Source organism: Rhinolophus sinicus, linkage group LG05, assembly GCF_036562045.2.
Source record: "Rhinolophus sinicus isolate RSC01 linkage group LG05, ASM3656204v1, whole genome shotgun sequence".
In the NCBI taxonomy this organism is placed as follows: Eukaryota; Metazoa; Chordata; class Mammalia; order Chiroptera; family Rhinolophidae; genus Rhinolophus; species Rhinolophus sinicus.
In genome coordinates this window covers 158,427,921-158,448,207 of record NC_133755.1, presented here as the reverse complement: position 1 = coordinate 158,448,207, position 20,287 = coordinate 158,427,921, and the positions used below count along the sequence as shown (strand labels likewise).

At 37.7% G+C, this 20,287-nt stretch overlaps 1 protein-coding gene across 3 annotated transcripts in view; it reads right to left on the bottom strand.

Moving 5' to 3' along the window:
• Positions 1-8,771: 8,771 nt before the first annotated feature.
• The window catches only part of MYB (MYB proto-oncogene, transcription factor), a 33,296-nt gene continuing 21,780 nt past the window's right edge, over positions 8,772-20,287 (bottom strand). For 2 of the 3 annotated variants that reach the window (XM_019732805.2, XM_019732806.2), the window contains exon 16: positions 9,786-10,054. In XM_019732805.2, the coding sequence (XP_019588364.2) occupies positions 9,938-10,054 (117 nt within the window). In that variant the 3' untranslated portion in view covers positions 9,786-9,937. Of the gene's footprint in view, positions 10,055-20,287 lie in introns of all 3 variants that reach the window. The other variant, XM_019732807.2, reaches the window with a different exon arrangement.

Genomic DNA, 20,287 nt, shown 5'->3' with positions numbered 1-20,287 from the left:
CCGGTTCACATACTTTTTGCTCTTCTTTTTATCTATTAATCAGCTCTTTCATTCACATTCTCTCTCTCTCTCTCTCTCTCTCTCTCTCTCTCTCCCCCCCCTCTATTTTCCCAAGTCTCTGACCTAGTGATGATAGAGTTTAACAAGATGGAATTTAAAGGGGGTTTTTCAGAGGACTAGGAACCATGAGGCCAGGGGATTTCTCTGTGCTCTTAGAACATTCCATGTTTCCCTTTTGTAGTACTCATAGTCAGCCTTGTGGTTTTGTATTTCTCCCTAGAGCATAAGCTCCATGAGGACAAAGGCTGTTGGTCTTATTCAGTGCTCTGTCCCTAGCGTCTAGCATAGACAAGTCACCAGCTTGACCTTCGGCCACAGTTTTCCCATTTATATGTTCAACAGACATTCATGAAAGACTTACTGTGAGCTGGGCACTGTGCTCATGGAAGACAGGAACAGCACAGTGTTTCCCAACGTGTGGATCCTGAGCCGGCATCACCGTGTCTGCTGCCGCCTAGCATGTAACCAGGATTGAGAACCACTGAGGTAGTAGGAAGACTGCATAGGGAAAGGGAGCTTGAAACTGAGCAGACTGAAGGAGGCCAAATACTTGGTTGAGTCACATGAAGTCGCCATCATTGTAGGACAAAATTTGTGAAATGTGATAGCAACTATGTACAGTTTAACCTACTAGATACTCTCAACTCCCAAACAAAAACAGTCCTGGCATGTAGCCAAGAAGAGGGCCCAGGAAACGGAGAAATTGTAAGCTCAATTCGTCTGTTTAACTGAAGCAAAATCCATTATGTTCACCACTAATAATAGAACGCCTATTGGGATTTTCAGTCACTTCCTCTCAAGGCTGGGGTCACAAACTTTTTCTGTAAAGGGCCTGATAATAAATATTTTAGACTTTGCAGGCCACATGGTCTCTCCTGCAACTATTCAACTCTGCCATCTTAGTGGGAAACCAGCAATATGTAAGTGAAAGGGTGTGGCTGATTTCCAACAAAAGTGTGTTCAGTAAAATAGGCAGTGGGCCACATTTGGCCCTGTTCTATGGTATGGATTTTCTGTAAGAGTGCTAGAGAGTAGATGTAAGTTGTCTAAGACTTTTGCATGATAAAGCAGCTGGCTAGTTAACCTAGGTAAAGTTATACAGGGTAGCTATAAGACATACAGAAAGCTTCCATATGTTGAGTAGCTTTCAGGTGATACGCTATAGAGTATTGTTGAGTTCCCTGGAATAGAAGAACAACCCATTTAAGCACCAGTTGTGAGGCTTAGGGATAGAAATGGAAGGAGCCTCAAAGTTTGGAAACTCCTTCTTCCTACTTACACAATTGGTGTTTGGCAAATGTTATTCTATTAGTCTGCTAGGGCTACCATAACAAAGTACCACAGACTGGATGGCTTAAACAACAGAAATTTATTTTCTCCAGTTCTGGAAGCTGGAAGTCTGAGATCCAGGTGTTCACGGTTTAGTTTCTTCTAAGACCTTTCTCCTTGACTTGTAGGTGGCTATCTTCTTCCTGTGTCTTCACATGGTCTCTGTGTGTGTCTGTGTCCTAATCTCTTCTTGTAAGGACATCATATTGGATTAGAGCCCATCCAGATGACTTCGTTTTACTTTAATTACCCCTTTAAAGGCCCTATTTCCAAATATAGTGACATTCTGAGGTACTGGGGGATAGGACTTCACCGTATTAATTTAGTCCATAACAGTCATCAAATGTATTACCTTCGGGATCAAGACACACGTCAAATAAATCCTCTAAAATCCCCCTAGTTTCCCAATGGCAGCATCTTACTGAGTTCACTTACTCAAGATTGTTAGAGCTAGAAGGAGTCCATAGCTGAGCTCATTCAAACTCTTTTTATAGCTGAGCAGACACAGACCCAGAGAGATGAAGTAGCTGACTACAGTCACACAGAGAGGACGGAGGGGAGACCATGCAGGATGATACTCACATTCTGTCATGGATTTTCCAAATACTTTTTGAGTACCTACCACATATTGGGCATTGGGTTAGACAGTAGAGATAAAAAAGGGGGTTCCCACCCTTAAGTGATGTAGACATACACCAACCCATGAGCCATAGCATGTAGCTCTGATGTACCTGAGGAAAGTGGACAAAGTTTGTGGGGGGCTGAACAATTGTTGGTTTCATTACTAATAAAGAGCTAAGAGTGCTGTCTGAAATTTCTGCTTATACATCACAAGCCCTTCTATTTCATGGCATCATCCATTATAAGCCTCTATGGATTTAATAACAATTTTCAAAGAAAGGAAAATCAGACTATGTTAAAGATACAGCCTGATGTCAGACATATTGAAACACGAAAAAGGACATGGTAAACTTAGAGAAAAACAGTTATTAAAATAGCAAATCTGAAACAGACCGTTTTCTTAGTTCTTTGGGGTTATCTAAGACTATATTGCTCTGCCAGTAATTTGAAAATTACATATACTAAATTATGTATAGCTTTGAATTATGCCTTGCATGGGCAGTGCTCAATAAATATTGGTTGAATGAGTTACATTCTTGGCAAATAATCTCTTACCTGTTGTTTTGTATTCTCTTTGACTTGTGTATTTATTGCCCACTTTTCCCCCTTCATTGTCAATTGGTGGAATTTCCTGATGGAGTGGAATTAATTCATGTCTTCAGTGCACTAGGTTTACCCAGAACATACATTTCTAATGTCTTTTCATTTTGGCAGATTTGAAATAGAGGAGTGGATTTGGGATGACCTCTGTAAAGCCAACTATCCAATAGTCTCCCAAATGACCATCTTTCCAGTGTCCTTCAGGCTGTCCATTTGGTCACTGCTTGCTCTGACTTGGAAACTGGCCAAGGAAAAAAAAAGGCAGTACGGTCTTTCCATTGTTAGACATTTAGGACCATTAAAGTATAGGTTGATGGATTTATATTCTTTAGAAAAGTGATTGAATGAAAACAAATCCTAGCTCTGTCCTATTTAATATCTGCCCCCACAAACAGGCTAAGGATGATTTATTAACTTACAAATTTATTTCAGAGGATGTTTTCTGGCAGGAAAACCTCAAAATTCTATCCTAAGTATTCCAATGTCTTTGGGCTACTTTGAATTTCGTCTTTGATCTGTGGGCTTCCGTGTGCTTTGTAACTATATACAGGATTAAATACTTCCTCCATTTAAATAGAAATCCCAAATGACAGAGGTATAACGTGACTTGAACAAGGGTTTTTTGCAAGTTGATTAGAGACTGGTTTAGAACCAGGGACTTCTAGATGGAAACAGTGTTTTGGTTTTGTTTTCTTTATATGCTAAATTTCTTGAGATTTGAATTCCCTTTTGATAGATCTTGTGGAATAGAACTATATTATTAAAGAGCTTCAGATACACTGTATGTGAAAATTATGCTTCTTTACGTATTTTAAAAATCAAGAAAAAGATGGACCTGAAGGCCAAGTTTAGCCTTAGTTAATATCTGTAACATTGTAATTCTCTGGAGTTAAGGAACTCTACTTATCGTTAAGGGCTTAATATTTTTTCTGATTTTCTCTAGACCTGTGGGCATTTTAATGAAGAATTATGGGCTCCACAGGAATTGGAGGCTATGGAGAGTGTTAGAAGAACAGCAAAGGATTGGGGGAGTAAAAAATTTTTCCCAAGGCGGGGTTTTTAGTATTTTCCCCTCAGACCATCGGCATAAAATCACCCAGAAGCTTGTTAAAACCTTCCCAGGTCTACACCTGCCACATGAATTAAAATTCCTGAGAGTGAGATAAAGAAACTCCATTTTAAACAAGTTCTCAGTGTGTTTCTGATGCCCAAAAAAGTCTGGAAACCACTGGACAATAAGAATGTGTACTAGGTTAGAGAGTATAATACGATAAATGTAAAAGTAAGCTGCAGTCACCTTCAGGAAGAAATATTGGCCGATTCCTTAATGGACAAAACATCAGGCAAATCAAACCATATTTTAAAAAGTCAATGGACGTGACCTGAAACTAATTAAAAAAAAAGTCAATGGATGATTTGGTGTTTGATAACAAGGAAGGTTTTAGATAAATTATTGATTACAGGTGAAATCGTCTGCTCTTAAAGGGGAAAAGTATTTTATGCAAACAATTCTTCATGTACTAATCTATGTACTATAAAATATGAAAACAGCTTTTATAAACATTAGATCAAATTATATTTTTCAATAAGACTTTCTGGGATTAAAGCACATTCTTTTGTAATTAAGAAGCAATAGGAATTATACTGTGTAAAATCTAATTAACCGGGTATAAAATTCAGACTCTGCAATCATTTGGCCCTGTTAACCTGAGATTTAATTTGATACTATCTGTGAAAAAGGGATTTGACCACAATTATTTACATAAATCAGGTATAAATGAATCATTTTAGTTCCCTGCCTAGAGCCCTTCAATGACTCTCCATATCACTAAGGACAAAGTTTATACTCTTGAAGACCATTTATATGGCTTCCCTCTCCAGCCTCATATCTTTCCCGTTCCTCCATGTTTCTCTTTCAATTTCCCCTCATTCTGACCTCTCAAACATCACCATTATTCTTCTCATTGTCAGAAACTTTCCCTCCCTCTTCCTTCTTCCCCGGTATATCGTGAGCCCTTAACACATATTGTGCTGTTACTAATAACATCATCACTGACAACAAAGAAAAGTGAACATGTTTAAGATAATCTTTTCAAGGCAGAGTATTCAAATGGTTCTGAGTAAGAGAGGTGATAAGGTAAAGGGAGAAATCAATGATGACCAATTTTTGGTTTGGGAAAGGAAGGCATTAATTAAGAAATTAGAGCTAATTATTATGAATGAGAAAAATAGCATTAAGTGAGTATGAATGTTGTTTTGCTTTTACTAAATCTAGGATGTCTATGTGGGGAGAATGTTAGCATGGAATAGAACACAGGAGTCTGGAATTCCAGAAGGGGGTCAGAACTGAAGATGGAGACGGTACTTCAAGCAACAGCAATAATGAAATCCCTTAGGAAGAATGGTGTAGAGAGAAGGTGGAAAGAGTCACTTAGAGGCCAAGGAGAGGAGGAAGAGCAAAGAGAGGAAACCAGTGAGAAAGGAGGAAAACCCGGAGAGTGGTCCCTGAAGCCAAAAGAGGAAAGAGGCTTAAGAAAGTGGGCGTGTCGGTTTTGTTAAAGGCTGACACTAGCTGAAGCACAATGAAGCCTGAGAAGTGACCACGGGGTTTGGCAACATGGAGACCATTGGCGACATGGCCAAGGGCAAGCACGGTGGGGTAGGGGCCATGAAAGTTCATGTGGTGTGGGCTGCAGGAGGAGGCAACGTGAGGAAGTGGTGACCTCGGCCATAGACATTTCCTCAAGCAGTTTTCCTGAGAAGCAGATAAATGGAGCGGTATGATGGTGATATGTGGTAAAGGGGGGATTATATTTTACTGCTGGGAGGTGGAGCCTATGTTAATGTGAGAAGAATGATGCAGGAGAGAGGAAGACATTTTGATATAGGAAAAGGAGCTATTATCTGCAGGATGAGGCCCTGGAGGATAGCAGGGGATGGCTCTGTGGAGGCCGCATGGAAGGGCTGGCCCATGATTGCAGCTGGGGGTGCTCATCCATGCGAACAAGCGGGAAGACAACGACCTCAGAACATGTGCAGGTCTGTAGATAGCTGCGGTGTGAGACGGTGACTATTTCTATTTTCTCCTTGATGGGTGAGTCAGAGTTATCTGCTGGGAGTTGGGTAGAGATGCGTTGGAGAGGTTTGAGAGGAAGAGGTGTGAAATTGTTTACAGCATGGAAAAAGGAATACATTAGAGAATGTCTTCACGCAGTAGAATTGCCTGAGAGCCCATCGGCAATTTGTCATCATGAATTTAAAATAAGACAAGTCATTATATTTGGGTGTTTTCCTCCAGCACATTTCAGATGTTACCTTCACTCTGTTGCCCCCTCCAAGTTCTCCCCCTACTTTAGCTTGGCTTTATCTGTCAGTCCTGCCAGATGCCAAGTCTGTGGGAAAGCTGTGTTGGTCCTCCAAGTTTGGATCTGAAGCTCTCCTTGTCTCTGTTACCCCTACTGTGACCCTGCTATAATTATCCATTTACTCGTATCTGCCATCAGAACAGATGCTCATGATAGGCAAGGATTTTTTATCTGTGTTGTTCTGAGTTCTACCCCAAGTTCAAACATAGCGCTTAGCACACTATAGGTCTTCAACACACACTAGCTGAAGAAAAGAAATATGGTCCATGCGGCAATTATCAGTGTCTCCAATGTCCATATTAGCATCAAGAACATTTGCATTGAATGTTAGTTAAAAAGAATTCTTATCAAAACACTAACAAGTTCCCTGAGATTTATAGCTCAGCTTTGTCATGCTGCAGTTCCCAAAGTTACTACGTATATTGTATACAAGTCAACTTCATTTTTAAAAAGAGGTTTACATTGTAGCCGGCTTCCTTTCCTCAACACTACCCTCTAAAAATGGTGAATAAGGAAGATTTTATTTTATAACAGCAATGGTTAAAGGAGAAAAGTAAGCCCCAAACTTGTATTTTTAAATGGACTGTAACACACCAGCACATCAACTTTTATCTACTAGAGAGTTTTCTTTTTTGAATTAGGAGCCAACATGTTTAAGGAAAACTATATCCCATTTTTCCCACATACATTTGTATAAGGGGGAGAAACATGTATTTCAAGACATGTTAGAATGATTAGGAATATTTTGAGAAGATATAACTTAGATTTAAAGTTAGTTTTAATACAAAGAATAAGTTTAACACACAATCAGGGACAGGGCCTCGGTGGTGTGTCCATTGCTGGTGAACACCACTGATTATAAGTTACTATAAGTGACCTACCTAATCAATGGACACAGAAACATGTACAGTGATGCAAGAATGCATGTAGTATCTCACAACATCTTCACAATACTCAACAACCTTGAGATGGACTTTTATCCCCAACGAAAGTAAAATAAAAGTGAAGCTTAGGGAGATTAAGTCAAACTCAGACAAAGTCACAGAGCTGGTAAAGGTCAGAGTCTGAATTTAAATAAAACTGAATGGGCTCCTAAATGGATTTTCTTTCAATAAAGCAATGTGGAGAGCCCCTTATTAAAGCCCTTGTAATGGCTAAGTTCCTTTCCAGTTCTAATATTGTATAATTTCTAAAGACACAAGGTAGTTCTTCCCTGCACATCTCTCATCTTGGCTTATCAGTCCCATCAGTGTTTGGGAAACAACTCATAATCTTCTCATAATGTCTCTCTTTTTCTACAGATGTTCACATGTGGACGCAAGATTTACACACAGTAACTCAAAAGGATAACCTTTCTTTGCGTAGTAAGTAATACTGTTTCCATTTATTTTAATACCTGAATCTCTGCTGTGGAGAGCAGGGGGATTCAAAAAAAATTACTAAAACAAATAAATGTTTTAGAAATGCTTGTGAAATGGGTTTTATAAGAATGTGAGTATTTACACATAAAACTAAATTTACCCTTCATTAGTTTAGGTTTTTAGTTTCTAGTTATTGGGTCACGTCCTTGTTAGAAAAGTAAATATTTATTTCAATCCTGTATAATTCTGAGTTCACTCTTACCATTAATTTATTTTAATAGATATAATATGACCCCTAAGTTAACTCTGCAATGGCAATGCATATTATCGGCCAGATGAACATTTGACATACTACTTGACATGCATCACTTAATAATAGAAAGCATATGTATTAACAGACATTTCTATAGTGCATTACTTAACAAGAGTTCTCTTGTTAAGAATGACCTCTTTTCACAGATGAAGAAAAAAGGCTCAGAGAGGTTAGTGACTTGTCCAAGTTCAAACTGCCCGTAAGTGGCAGAGATAGCACCTGGAAAACAGAATGAGCAGGCATGAATATAAAAAGCTTCCCAACACTGGGGTGATGTGTTATTATCCATCAGAAATATGATCAAAGAATACTAAACAGTCTTAAAGACTAGTAATGAAGGGTAATAAATCATTGGCTCTAGGAATACCAAGTGCATCGTATATATATATATGAGGATGAGAATTCAAAGTCTGAGTTAGAAGAGTGACTAAAGGAAATTATAAGGAACCTGTATGAAAGGGATTTTCTAAGCACAGCGAAAAGAACACTGAGCTGAGAAATGGAAGCCAGTGGAAGTTTATCTCTAAAAGAGGGAGCTGGATTGGACGACTTGGCTGAAACGCCTTTTCCTTGCCCCAACAGATAAATATCCTCTGGCTCTGCCCTAGGAGGCTGGCTGTCTGTCTTTCTTCCAGGTGCTTCCTTGCCCTCTAGCTTCTGGTTGGTTCTGCCAACAAGGACCCTTGGCAGAGATGGAAGGGATAGAGGAAGAAAAGTTAGGGATTACACTTGGCTCTCGCCCTGTAAGGTTTCTGAAGGTCACGACCCCTCTCAAGGACTCTTGCTTTCCATGACTCCTCCCTTGCATGGGGCAGTGTTCCCCCGAACCCCTGCCCACATCCATAGTATCAGTACCCTTGTAAGTGAACGCTCCTTGAACTATCCCAATTTGAATGCTGCTGGAACCATGACTGATACATTCTGGAAGATTCCTCCCAGCTGTCACTTTGCACATGATTATTTTGTGAACTTGGTTTTCTTGTTCTTTTTTCTCCGAAGTAATGATTCTTGGCTTCCTCAAGTGAAGTTCAGATGGTGTGCAAATTATTAACAAAAGAAAGTGCTAGCTCCATTTCTTAAAAGTAAAACTATCATCCACAATCACAAGAGAGAAGTCAAAAGTAAGGAAAATAAGGGTCAGCTTTATTTCACTACAAGGCAGTAAGTACACTGTCATATCAAAGGTTTAGTGCCATCCATCTTGCACCAAGTGTTTTTAAGGCAGCAACTGGTTGTGGATTCCTGCCTCTCCACCCAGCTGCAAACACAAGTTCTGTGCAGTCCTGACACCAGACACTTAGAAACTGTGGGTTATGCTGATCAAACACGTACGACTGAATTAAAGAACAGTGGGGCTGAATTCAAAACAAAACACAGGACATCAACAACATAGATCTCCCAAAAAAGAAGTGCAACGCATGCTCTTACAAACCAACCATGACAAGAAAAAAAAAAAAACAACAACCAATAACAGCAAAATCTCCCAAATAAGTTTTCCAATGTATTACAAAAGAAAAAAAAGTATATATATAAAAATATAAAAAGTCTGAAATACTAGTGCATAGTTAATTACCTAACACCTAATTTCTTTTCTTTCTGTCCAAAGCTTTACTGCCCGTCATACTAGCAGCATGTCTACAGGCTAAGACCATAGCAGCAAAACACATTTTTCATTTGGCATTTACAAAATTAAATTACTGAATAAAAATATAATTTCTTTATAAAACTATTTCATACAGTAATAATTTTTAAAGCAAGCTAACAAAAAACTCATAAAATGGTTTAGTACAATAAATGTACCTCCAATGTTATTAACCATACATGAGCATTTACAATCTTGATTAATGATCTCATCATATTAAGCCAACATTTATAGTAATGCATTGTGTTTAGTGACTGACAAAAGTAAAATATTGGAGTACCCTTTTTTGCGTGTAAAATTTCAAAAACCTCGTAACGAAAAAATACTGGTCTGTGGGATCCTCTAAGATACAGATTCATCGACTTGACATTTAAAAAAACCGCCCTAAGATAGTAACATCTGACTACAATTCATCACCTAACAATTTAGGTAAGACTGTTATCTATTTATTTTTTAAAAATCCTTTTAGTTGGGTGAAATCTTATCAGATTTCACCCACCTAAATGCACTTGGTGCTGCTGTCAACTGTTGTACCACAACAAATATATGTTTTTCTCCCATTCATGAAAAGTTTCATGTAGAGGAATGATATATCCAAAGTCAACTTGAAGTGTTCTGTAAACCATAATGCTTGTCTGGAAACATCTCACATCACCAGAGTCCGGGTTGAGAAGGCATTCACATATTTACGAGCCTGACCGGAAGCTGTCATCTGATCGTCCATCTTTCCACAGGATGCAGCTTCCCAGGCCCCACTACAAGGCTAATGGAGAAAAGAGAGTAACAGCGAGGTCAGGCAGGAAGCACACACTTTAACCCACAAATGGAGTCCCACTCCCTGCAGAGTCAGCAGAGGGGATTTTGCCCTCCACATAGCAAATGGTAGACACCAGAGAGCCTTCGTCAGATAAAATCTTAACTCTGTGACACCCAGGAATCCAGCATTCTTAAGTGATATTAATTATTAGAAGTTATTTATTGCTAAGAGAACAAGTCCTTCCCTAATAGTATCTTAAGGTACAACCACAGCTTCATACTTGAGTGCCTTTGTCTATGATAAGGTGATTTTACAAAGTTGGAGGCAGGAATGGGCATAATTCCCCAGGTACCTAAGGTAAGCTCTGGGCATTTACGCCTTAAGCATACTGGTGAGTGCCTGAGTCCTCTGAGTGAAGAAGATCCCATAGGTGCTAGAATTGATCAATGCCTACTAAACTTAGTATATATTTTTAATATCAATTAAATAACAATTAACTTAGAAATATCTTTTTACCAGGACAGCTTTACTTTTTAAAGACATATTGGAAAATATAAGATGGAACTAATATCTAAGGGGCAGCATCCAGATCTAGGTCTAGTGTTTGGCACTTCGTACACATGTTCTCATTTGTACAGCACAACGAGCCTGTGAAGGAGGCTCATTTTCTCTTTGGTCGGGCAGGAAATGGAGACTCAGAAAGTGGAGATGACTTGCTCAAGGCCACTCCGAGGGCACACTGTAGAGTGGCTTTGCATGTACGTTTGCCCTCTTCACAGCCCTGGCTCCTGCCTTCCCTCCATGTTGCTTCAAACTAAAATACGTACTCTTTGTGCCCTACTTAGTTCCCAAAAGATTTAAGATACTTACAAAATAAATACAAGATAATATGGTTTAAAAAGCGGACAAGGCAGGGTCACAGATAAATGTATGAAAAATAAATAACATAAAGATGGGGCGATATGGTACACCAAACACTTGCCAATGAAGTACAGTGCATCAGCTCAATTTAACCCTCAACCTTGGCTCTGAGCTCTCTACCAGCCAATGCAAAGAAGGAAAGAGAAACACAAGCAGATATAAGATTTGGCATCTGTAAGCTCAGAACTAAACCAGTGGTTTAACAAAGCTCAACTATTCTTGGTATTGACATCTAGGAGGCATTTTTCTGCCATGAAACGAAAGGATAAGAGAAGAAAGACCACTGCTCTCTAGAGCCTCAGATGTTCTTTAGGAGACAAAATGAACACATGTGATACAGGTGGCATAGTAACAGGAAGTGTGACACGTGCCCAGGTGAAGAGTGGATGGGACACTGAGGAATTGCCAGGGCAATGCTCTAGGGAAAGGGCAAGAATAGGCAGGGTTTAGACAGACAGGTGAGAAAGGAGTTAACCCAGGAATAGCACAAAAGAGTCAGGAAGCTGCAATTTCTATAGTGTTTGCAGGAGCGATTGGGAGACAGGAAGAGATATAGTGCATTAAATGCCAACATTTAACAAGTGCTTACTATGTGCCACCCACGCTTCCAAGTGTTTTAGGTGTGTCATCTCATTTAATTTAATTCTTAGAAAAACACATGAAACACTGCACCTGCTTCACAGACCAGGCAATTTAAAAGGAAAAGAGAATTTAGGCAATATCTTCAAGGTCACCCAGCTAAGAAGTGATGAAACAAGAGTGTGAATCCAGGCCCTAATGAGTGTAAGATGCTGCTTCCAACAGAGTTCTTATTAGTGGAAAATTGCGGGGTCAGGTCAGCAGGGCCCTGGAATGTAGGAAGAAGCATTTAGATGAGGTGTTGAAGTCATCAGACTTTTTAGCAAAGAGGTTCAAGATAATTCTAAAGGAACATGGTATTTGTATGGTTATGGGGTTTCTTCACCTAGTGGCTGGAACAAAGTTTCAAGGACATAAGGTTTATAGAGCCCTGTTTCTAACTTGTAAACTTTCACAGGATGCAGACTGGGTTCCCCGACTTCTGCACAATCTACCATGCCCTCTCCCTGCCAATGTCAAAAAAACCATCCAGGTTTACATATATTGACTATCACGGCTCAGAGGCTCAACATGTAACTTGAAATACTACATAGCAAGACGGATTATTGTAATGTTTTCCTGGAACCATGTATCACAAAGATGACAGAACAAAGGTGACAGGTGTTCAGGGCTGACTTCTGCCACTGAGTCACATTTATGTTTTGCTACACAAAAATCACCAGGGTAGTTATAGCATTCTATGAATAATTCTGAATAAGAGATGTTTCTCTAGGTTCAAGCAAGTGGATTAAATACACAGATTTCTCTGGTGTGTATCTATCCATACAAATTCAACATTTTAGTTTAGTTCGTTGCTTATCTGTTGTTGCTAAAAAATTTCAGGGCAGCTCTGAAACAGCAACTGACCCAAATGAAAAAATAAAAGTTAATGTTATCGTTTCAATTATTAAGCTTGTGTTGGTCGTCACTGTAGCACTGTAACATAATAACTACCATCTGAGAGTGAAGAGTTACATACGGTGGATGTCAACCATGGAGCACTAAGCAGCACCTAGAATCCATGGTGTACATACAACAAAGTGCATGGGTCTTAAACACTAAGTGACTGAAGAAGCAGCAGAAGGAAGTATCTTCATATACTAATACATGCAAATCTAACATTACATAAAGATAAACCACCAAAACCAAAACTACATATTTTGAAAGAATGCAGGCAAACAATTGGAGGGGAAAAAAATGAAAGTGAGAATAGAGATAAAAGTGAGGAGCAGGGAAGACTGCTTCTGTTTTTCTCTGGTTAAGACTTTTTCTATTTAGCTATGCTTGAATTAATATAGAATTAAAATACTATTTTAAAACAGTCTTATGCTTGCTTTGGCTATGCCCCTTGGAAAAAGTCAAGTTGTGATCCTTGGCAATATGGTATTTAAGTTAATGCAGAATTCCCAAAATCTGTTTAGGAGACTCTAATACTAAGTATTATCAGTTTAATGTACTAGGGGTGCCAAAAAAATGTTACAAGTGGACACTTTGGTCAACGTTGCTCAAGCAGTAGTTCGCCATAATCAGAAGTGTCTGGACGCTGATGGTAACCACTTTGAGCACCTCTTGTTAATTGCAGAAGTCAAACGTGACTTGTATATATATTTTATCAGTATATATTGAGTATTACAATTTTAATACAGTTTTCCTTTCTTAAAATGTGTATACATTTTTTTAGCACCCTCTGTATTTTCAACTTGAAATTTGACTGTGTTCTTGTTGGGTCTCCCACATGGCTCATCATTTTATTCATGTTTGGCTCTTCCTCCAGGACCAGATATTTAAAACAAGGTCAATATAAAGAAGATACCATATATTTTTAATTAGGATTTTTGAGAAAACTTTTCATTAGCTTCTCCTAAGTCAAAATGGAATTTGCCAAGAAAGAAATCCAGTTGACCCAAATATCCAAAGTCCAGAAAGCAGAGCATTTCAGGGGCGTATAAGCCCTGAATCTTAGGGCCTATGGAAGGCAAGAGGGCTTCCAACACCTGAATCTCCCAAGTAGACAAGCACCAGGACACAGGAGCCACTGTCTACAACAACCACTGTGCAGAACAAAAAGCCAATGGGCTACTGTGTGCAGGTACCTCCTTTTTTGTACCAGGAGAGAGCAAAGCAAGCGCAATTTATAAGAACGAATGAAAAAAAGTGGTCAGAGTGGACACACACCCAAACCTACAGCATGAAAAGAAGAGCAGGAAGCCAAGTACTCAGGTAAAAAAAGAAATGCTCAGGTCCAATAGTCTACATGGCAGCTGCCTCCTCTTCTGCTATTTCCTTCTCCCTCCTTACCTTGAAGCCATGGGGCCCTCGGCCAACTTTTCAAGCAAAGAGAATAGTTTTGACAAACAAGGATTAAAAGTCTTTGTGCTGGAAGAAGTTCTTAATACTGTCATGTAGATCTGTGTGCATCCTCCTTATTCCCTCTCCATAAATTTTAGTTTCATCTGTGCTAAAGAATTGATAAGAATTACAGATTTCTGCACATGAATTCTTGTTAAATTACTAACCCGTGGCACTACTGCAGACATGTCACTCTACCCAAATTCATTTCACCATTAATAATCCTACCTCACATCCTCCTCCTCTTGCCCGGGAGTCATCTTGCTTATCCTGTAATCTGCCTTTAATTGCCCTTGGGCAGAAGTGAACTGTAAATAGACTGTCAAAGCTTTAACTGGGATATCCTGCTAAAGCACTTTAAATACTCAGCTCCTTTGTAGAAAACAGAAGAAGTAAAAGGAGACAAGACCATGTCCGCAGGTGGTTTTCTGTCAGAATTAGATTATCTTCACATTTTTCATTTAGAATAGGAATAGTTTTTTCATCATGCTGAACAACTACTATTATTATTGTACTGATATATCAACCTCACACGATAGTTGCTGATGTCAAAAGCCCTGGCAAGTTACTGTGCTTTACAATTCACGGGCCTAATAATAAATGTGCATAAATCATAAAAAATGATTTTGTTAAACCAAAACAACTTGTGAGATACTATTATGTTTTTCTTGTTTTTAAGTAATAAGCAGATATGAATGGTGTCCAAAAGAATAAGAATGATCTGATTATTCTGTTGAACCCATCTGTAGAACATAACTCTGAACTACAATTCACCAAGTGAGAATTCCTTTTAAAGTGTATCAGTTATAAGAGGTAACATAGAAATCTTCAGCTGTATCTTGAAAGTCAGGGATGAACCTGAGATGAAATGCCACTAAGGTAAGGTTAACAGTTACTGGAATTTTCTCACACATACATGCCAATCTACGTCCCCACAAAACAATGAAACGCCCTCAATTTCAAGGTTGCTAACTTTTCATAGAAAAGAACCCTAAAAGTCAGGGGACAAAAGGTCCAGTCAGTGATTGGAAGTTGCCCGATCCACCAGTGCCTCCTCTTTCCACCCAGTCCTAAGTTAATAATTGCTAATGTGGATGGACTTTGCCTAAATTTGGAGTTTGTCCCAGATATCTCTAGGGGTCTCTTCATCTTACATGTTTATAGCGTTTCCAACAGTTTATATTATATAGCCTAGGGTGTCACAACTTTTTGGCAGAATAGCTCTTTCCTTAGTCATATATTAGTTCCAGACTATTAAGATTAAGACAAGTGCCAAATTGCTCTAAAGTGATTCTATCTTTGCTGGCTCGGGGAAGATTCAGTATCATATTGTTTACCAAACCAAACAACAACAAAAATATCCACATCTTGTAATATCTGGGGCACGGAACTCTGAATAAGAGCTTGACATACCTTCCCCACTCATTTAGCCTTTCTTAGTTCAGCCCCAAAACTGTATGTGGTAAACTTGCTTAATTTATAACATATATTAAAAGCAGGTTGCTGAAATACTACTGACAGCTATGTAAATTCTTGCCAGGACAAGTGGAAAAAAGTGACCCAAGAGGGGAACCAAATGAATACATACATATCCAAAGGAGCAGGTCAAGAGCACACTATACTAAGAAATGCCTGGAAAGCTCTGTCACATATAGACAGACTGTTTCCATGTCTGCTGACAGGCCAACAACAGAAGTACCAGAAAAGTAGAGAAAACCAGTAAATCTGTTTTTTTGTCTCCGTAAAACCAAAGAGATCTGACTATCTTTATTTCAGGAATCAGTTGAATCAGCTGTCTCTTTTGGTGACCCACTGACACACTTCTGCAAGAGTGGAGCAGGGAATGAGAAAGACTGTGCTAGAGGAAATAATACACCACAGGGCAAGAAGACCTGGCCCTTGGTGAAGCCTCCTTGCCTGTGTTGCTAAGGACAGGGTCTGTGCATAGCTTTGCCTAATAATAGATAACAGCAATGCACACTGCCACGTGTGCTGCCATTTTGAAAGCAATACTATATCCATTTGAACTTCACAGCAACCTTGTATGATGAGTGAAGGATACACTATAGTTCCAAATTTATAGACGATCATTTTGGCCTGAAGAGGTTAATGAATTAAAGACTATTAGAAAATGGTCGAGTCTAGACTAGAGCCCAGCATCCTGTTGCTTGCATGCTAGTTTATTACACTCCTCAGCAATGCCAATCACGCAAAAAGGTTTTGCCCGATATTTTGAAAAATTCACAAGTAATTCATATAAAAATAGGAGCGATCCAAAACACATGGAACTGAAAAAGTGAGTTTCAATTGCTTGCAATAATATTTTAAGATTCTTTGATGCCGTGCAAATGTGTTTAAATAATAATGGTTGAGAAATTTACTTAAATTAAACTCACTGTTTTAAAGAAGTAAGGCCATGACAAGCCAAGTCAGGAAATTAAAATTTAAAGCTGTCATTCTGTGGTTACCAAAAAGAGGAAAGTGAGTTAGTAAAAAGCATATGAACACATCTTTTGCACTTGGGTTTTAAATAGGAATAAAAGGAAATTATAGTTTAAGAGAAAAACACAGAAGTTTAGAAAGCTTATAACTTAAGTACAGTTTCAAATATACCGATGAAGATGTCTACCTTAAGAAATATTTAGTGGTAAAGTGTGTTTCAAAGTGTAAAGCAGTTTGTAAAGCAAATTGAAAGCATATTGAGGAAAACAGGCAGCTCTTTTCTCCTTGCTGAGGAAGGAGCTGTGTGTGTGTGTGTGTGTGTGTGTGTGTGTGTGTGTGTGTGTCGGTCTGTCTGTCTTGGGCTCTCTCAGGGTAACTTGTGAACAATGTTCCACAGTGAATCTGCCTTTCCTGATCCAAACTGCAAGCTTTTTAGATGAATATTTATTTCCTCTCTTGTGATCATTTTTAAGCGTCTAGACTCCGATCCGCTACCCCCACTCATTATGGGAAAAATGGAACAATGGTCCAATGTGAAAATCTCACATATTCTGAGCTACAGAAAAGACACAAATATCAAAAATGTCTCAGAACATTTTTATTATGAGTCCTTGTTTGCTTGTACAATCTAAAATTGAAGCACCTTAAAAAAATAAGAAATCCGACAATTATAAGATTATGCAGCTGCCACAAACTACTTTTGGAAAAAGATTAAGCATAAATAATTTTAAAAACAAATAAAATATTATTTGTGTGTAACGGCTAACAATAGCCTCTATTGAAGCAATAGTTTATGCATTAGGGGCTAAACGGAGAGTTCTGAGTTATTGAAATTTATTGCTTCTCAGTGACAACCCATATAACAAACGGGCATCCTTAGCACCCTGATTTTGGTCTCTACATAGCATTTCCCACTAAAATGATCAGCACCCCTTAGGGAAATGGTTGATTCCAGGCAGAGGAAGGAAATGTAGCTGTTAAATTAAAGCCATTTAAATTAAATTAAATTGAAAATTCTGTTCCTCAATAGCACTAACCACATTTCAAGGTCTCAGTAGCCACATGTAACTAGTGGCTCCCGTATTGGACAGCTGCGTATTGGACATTTCCATCATTACATAGGTCCTATTGGACAGCAATGGTCTAGAGATTAAGAGACTTAAAAACCAAATGCAGTGTGTAAACTGTTTCAATTTTATAATAACAATGTTCTTTTATATAACAAATAATAACAAGGCTCTTTTCTGGATTAATGGGGAAATCTAAATATAGCCTGAGAATTAAAATCTTAAGGAATTATTGTTAATAATGTGTGATAATAGTATTAGGTTATATATAAAAATGTCCTTATTTTTAGATAGACATCTGAAAAGATGTAAGAATAAAATGTTATATTATCCAGAACTTTAGAATGCTTCATTAAAAAATAGATGAAGTAAATATGGCAAAATGTTAATAATTGGTTATATCTAAATCACAGAATATTTTCTATACTTCTATGTATGTTTGAGATTTACTGTAACAAAATGTGAAACTCATAGCTTCTTGCATTTCTAATTTTAAAATATCAAATGTAATTTACACATATTTATTTATAAGCATGTGCATTTATATGTACATTAGAAGTTGAATCATAAGGGCCCAGTATCTGCTCTGTCTAAAGTATTATTGCCATAATTAAGTCAGGGATGATTAAAACTGAAACTGTAGAACACAAAATTGCAGTTACTGTAGTCTTCAATAAACTGTTCTTGTACTTAAGTAAAGTTATTTAGACAATAAGATAGCTGGACAATCAATTGCACTATTACAAGCGGCAAATATTTTTTTTATTTTAGAAGTATCCGAATTTTAAAATATTTTAGGAATCATATTTAGTTGTTTTAATTAAAAGCACTATGATAAAAATATAGAGATTGGTTAAAATCTCACTTAATATTTGATTTACTGTTCATAGAAATTACAAAAGTTATAGGGTATATAAGATACTCTTAAGTTGAATGGCCAGGCCATTTAACAAAGGTACAATATGTTCAATAATACCAGAAATCTGCCCAATTAGGTCAAATTATCAGTGGAAACATATAAGAAAGCATTATGTTTTAAATAAACAAAATTACCAAGTTACCTAAAAGCCTATATAAATATTATTGAACTAGGATTATATGAAGCATAGGAAATACATGTCTAAGTATTTAGAATCATTTGATGCATTTTCCAATATTTATCACAAAAGTTTGAAACATTTTAGAAATCACATATTTCTATGGTATCAGAAGCTAGATCTCCATGACACAAAACAGAGGAGATACTTGATGTGTACCATTCATTGATTTAATGAGCATTTCTTAAAATGAATTAGTTATCTATTATAGCAGGTTATTAAAATATATTTCAGCAGTATAAATCAGTAAACCATATAGTGCAGATAGAAGCATTGGCTCTTAAAATTAACTTTCAGGTCTCAGTTATTGAGTTTAGTAGAACTAACAAATATCACCTCCACCATGAGATGTACATAGATAGTTTAATCTCAGTATACAGATATTAGAATCTATAAAGTGCCAAATACAACACATTGATATGCTAGAAAATATAGATTAATAAAATAGAGTTACTACTTAATTTTGAGTTTTGAAGATAGCTAACATTTTCACTAAATAAAATATAAACATATTGATAATAAAGTTCCATACTGATTTTTAAAAAATGCAATAAATATTAAAAACTGTAATGTAAACATTTGAACATCCTATCTTTTGTAAATACAGTTGACCCTTGAGCAACATGGGGTTAGGAGCACCGACTCCTGCAGTCAAAAATCCACGTATAGCTTTTGACTCCCCCAAAACTCAGTATCATCCCTCAGTATCCGCAGGGCCATTGGTTCCAGGACACCCCGTGGATCATACAGTCTGCCCTCTGCATCAGCAGATTCCACTAACCGCGTTATTGAAAATACTGTTTTTCATCTGAGGTTGGTTGAATCTGTAGAATCTGGGGATACAGAGAGCTGACTATATACAGAGGGTGCCAAAAACATGTATACACATTTTAAAAAGGAAAAAAAAACTATTAAAATTACACTGATGGTAACCACTTTGAGCACCTCTTGTAATTGCACAAGTCAAACGTGACTTGTATTCATCTTTTGTTATCGATATATATTATTACAATTTTAATACAGTTTTTTCCTTTCTTAAAATGTGTATACATATTTTTTTTGGCACCCTCTGTATTTATGGAAGTAAAATCTACGTATAAGTGGTCTTGTGCAGTTCAAACCCAGCTTGTCCAAGGGTCAACTGTACTGATAACTTGGCAATTTTATGTAACATATACTTTATATCAGTACTTCAGCTCAGTGGTTTTGGCTAAACACTGTTTGGTTAGGCCAAAAGCTTTTAGGATTTGATTTTAGGAAAATAACCAGGGGTTTTCAACTTACATAATGATAACTACTTTTGTAATGATAACTGTCCTCAAATATATTTACATGTTTGCTCTTTGAAATTCAGAATGCCCTTTTGATATACTACTATAAATGTAGGTTGAGTCCCAGGCTAGGTTACAAAATATATGTAAAAATTAAGCTTCATGTACTAATAGTACTAGTGAAATTCTATGCTCTGGAAACCAAGGGCCAAGTAATTTAGGAAGGAAGAGGGAAAGAAAACAAGGATAGCCTTTCCTTTCTGGAGCCAGGATCATTGTTAGGTAAAACTTTTAAATAGCTATCTTTGCCCTGACATCCTTCTAACCCGCTTTCTGTGTCCCTCGTATGTGGGAGAGTTCATTCTTTTCCTCATCTCCCAATTGTCTGTGATACTCTGAGTCTTCTCCACATGAGGACTCACCAGGCTTGACTGACTCAGGAACAACTCCAGATTCCCCACAAGGACTGACTTA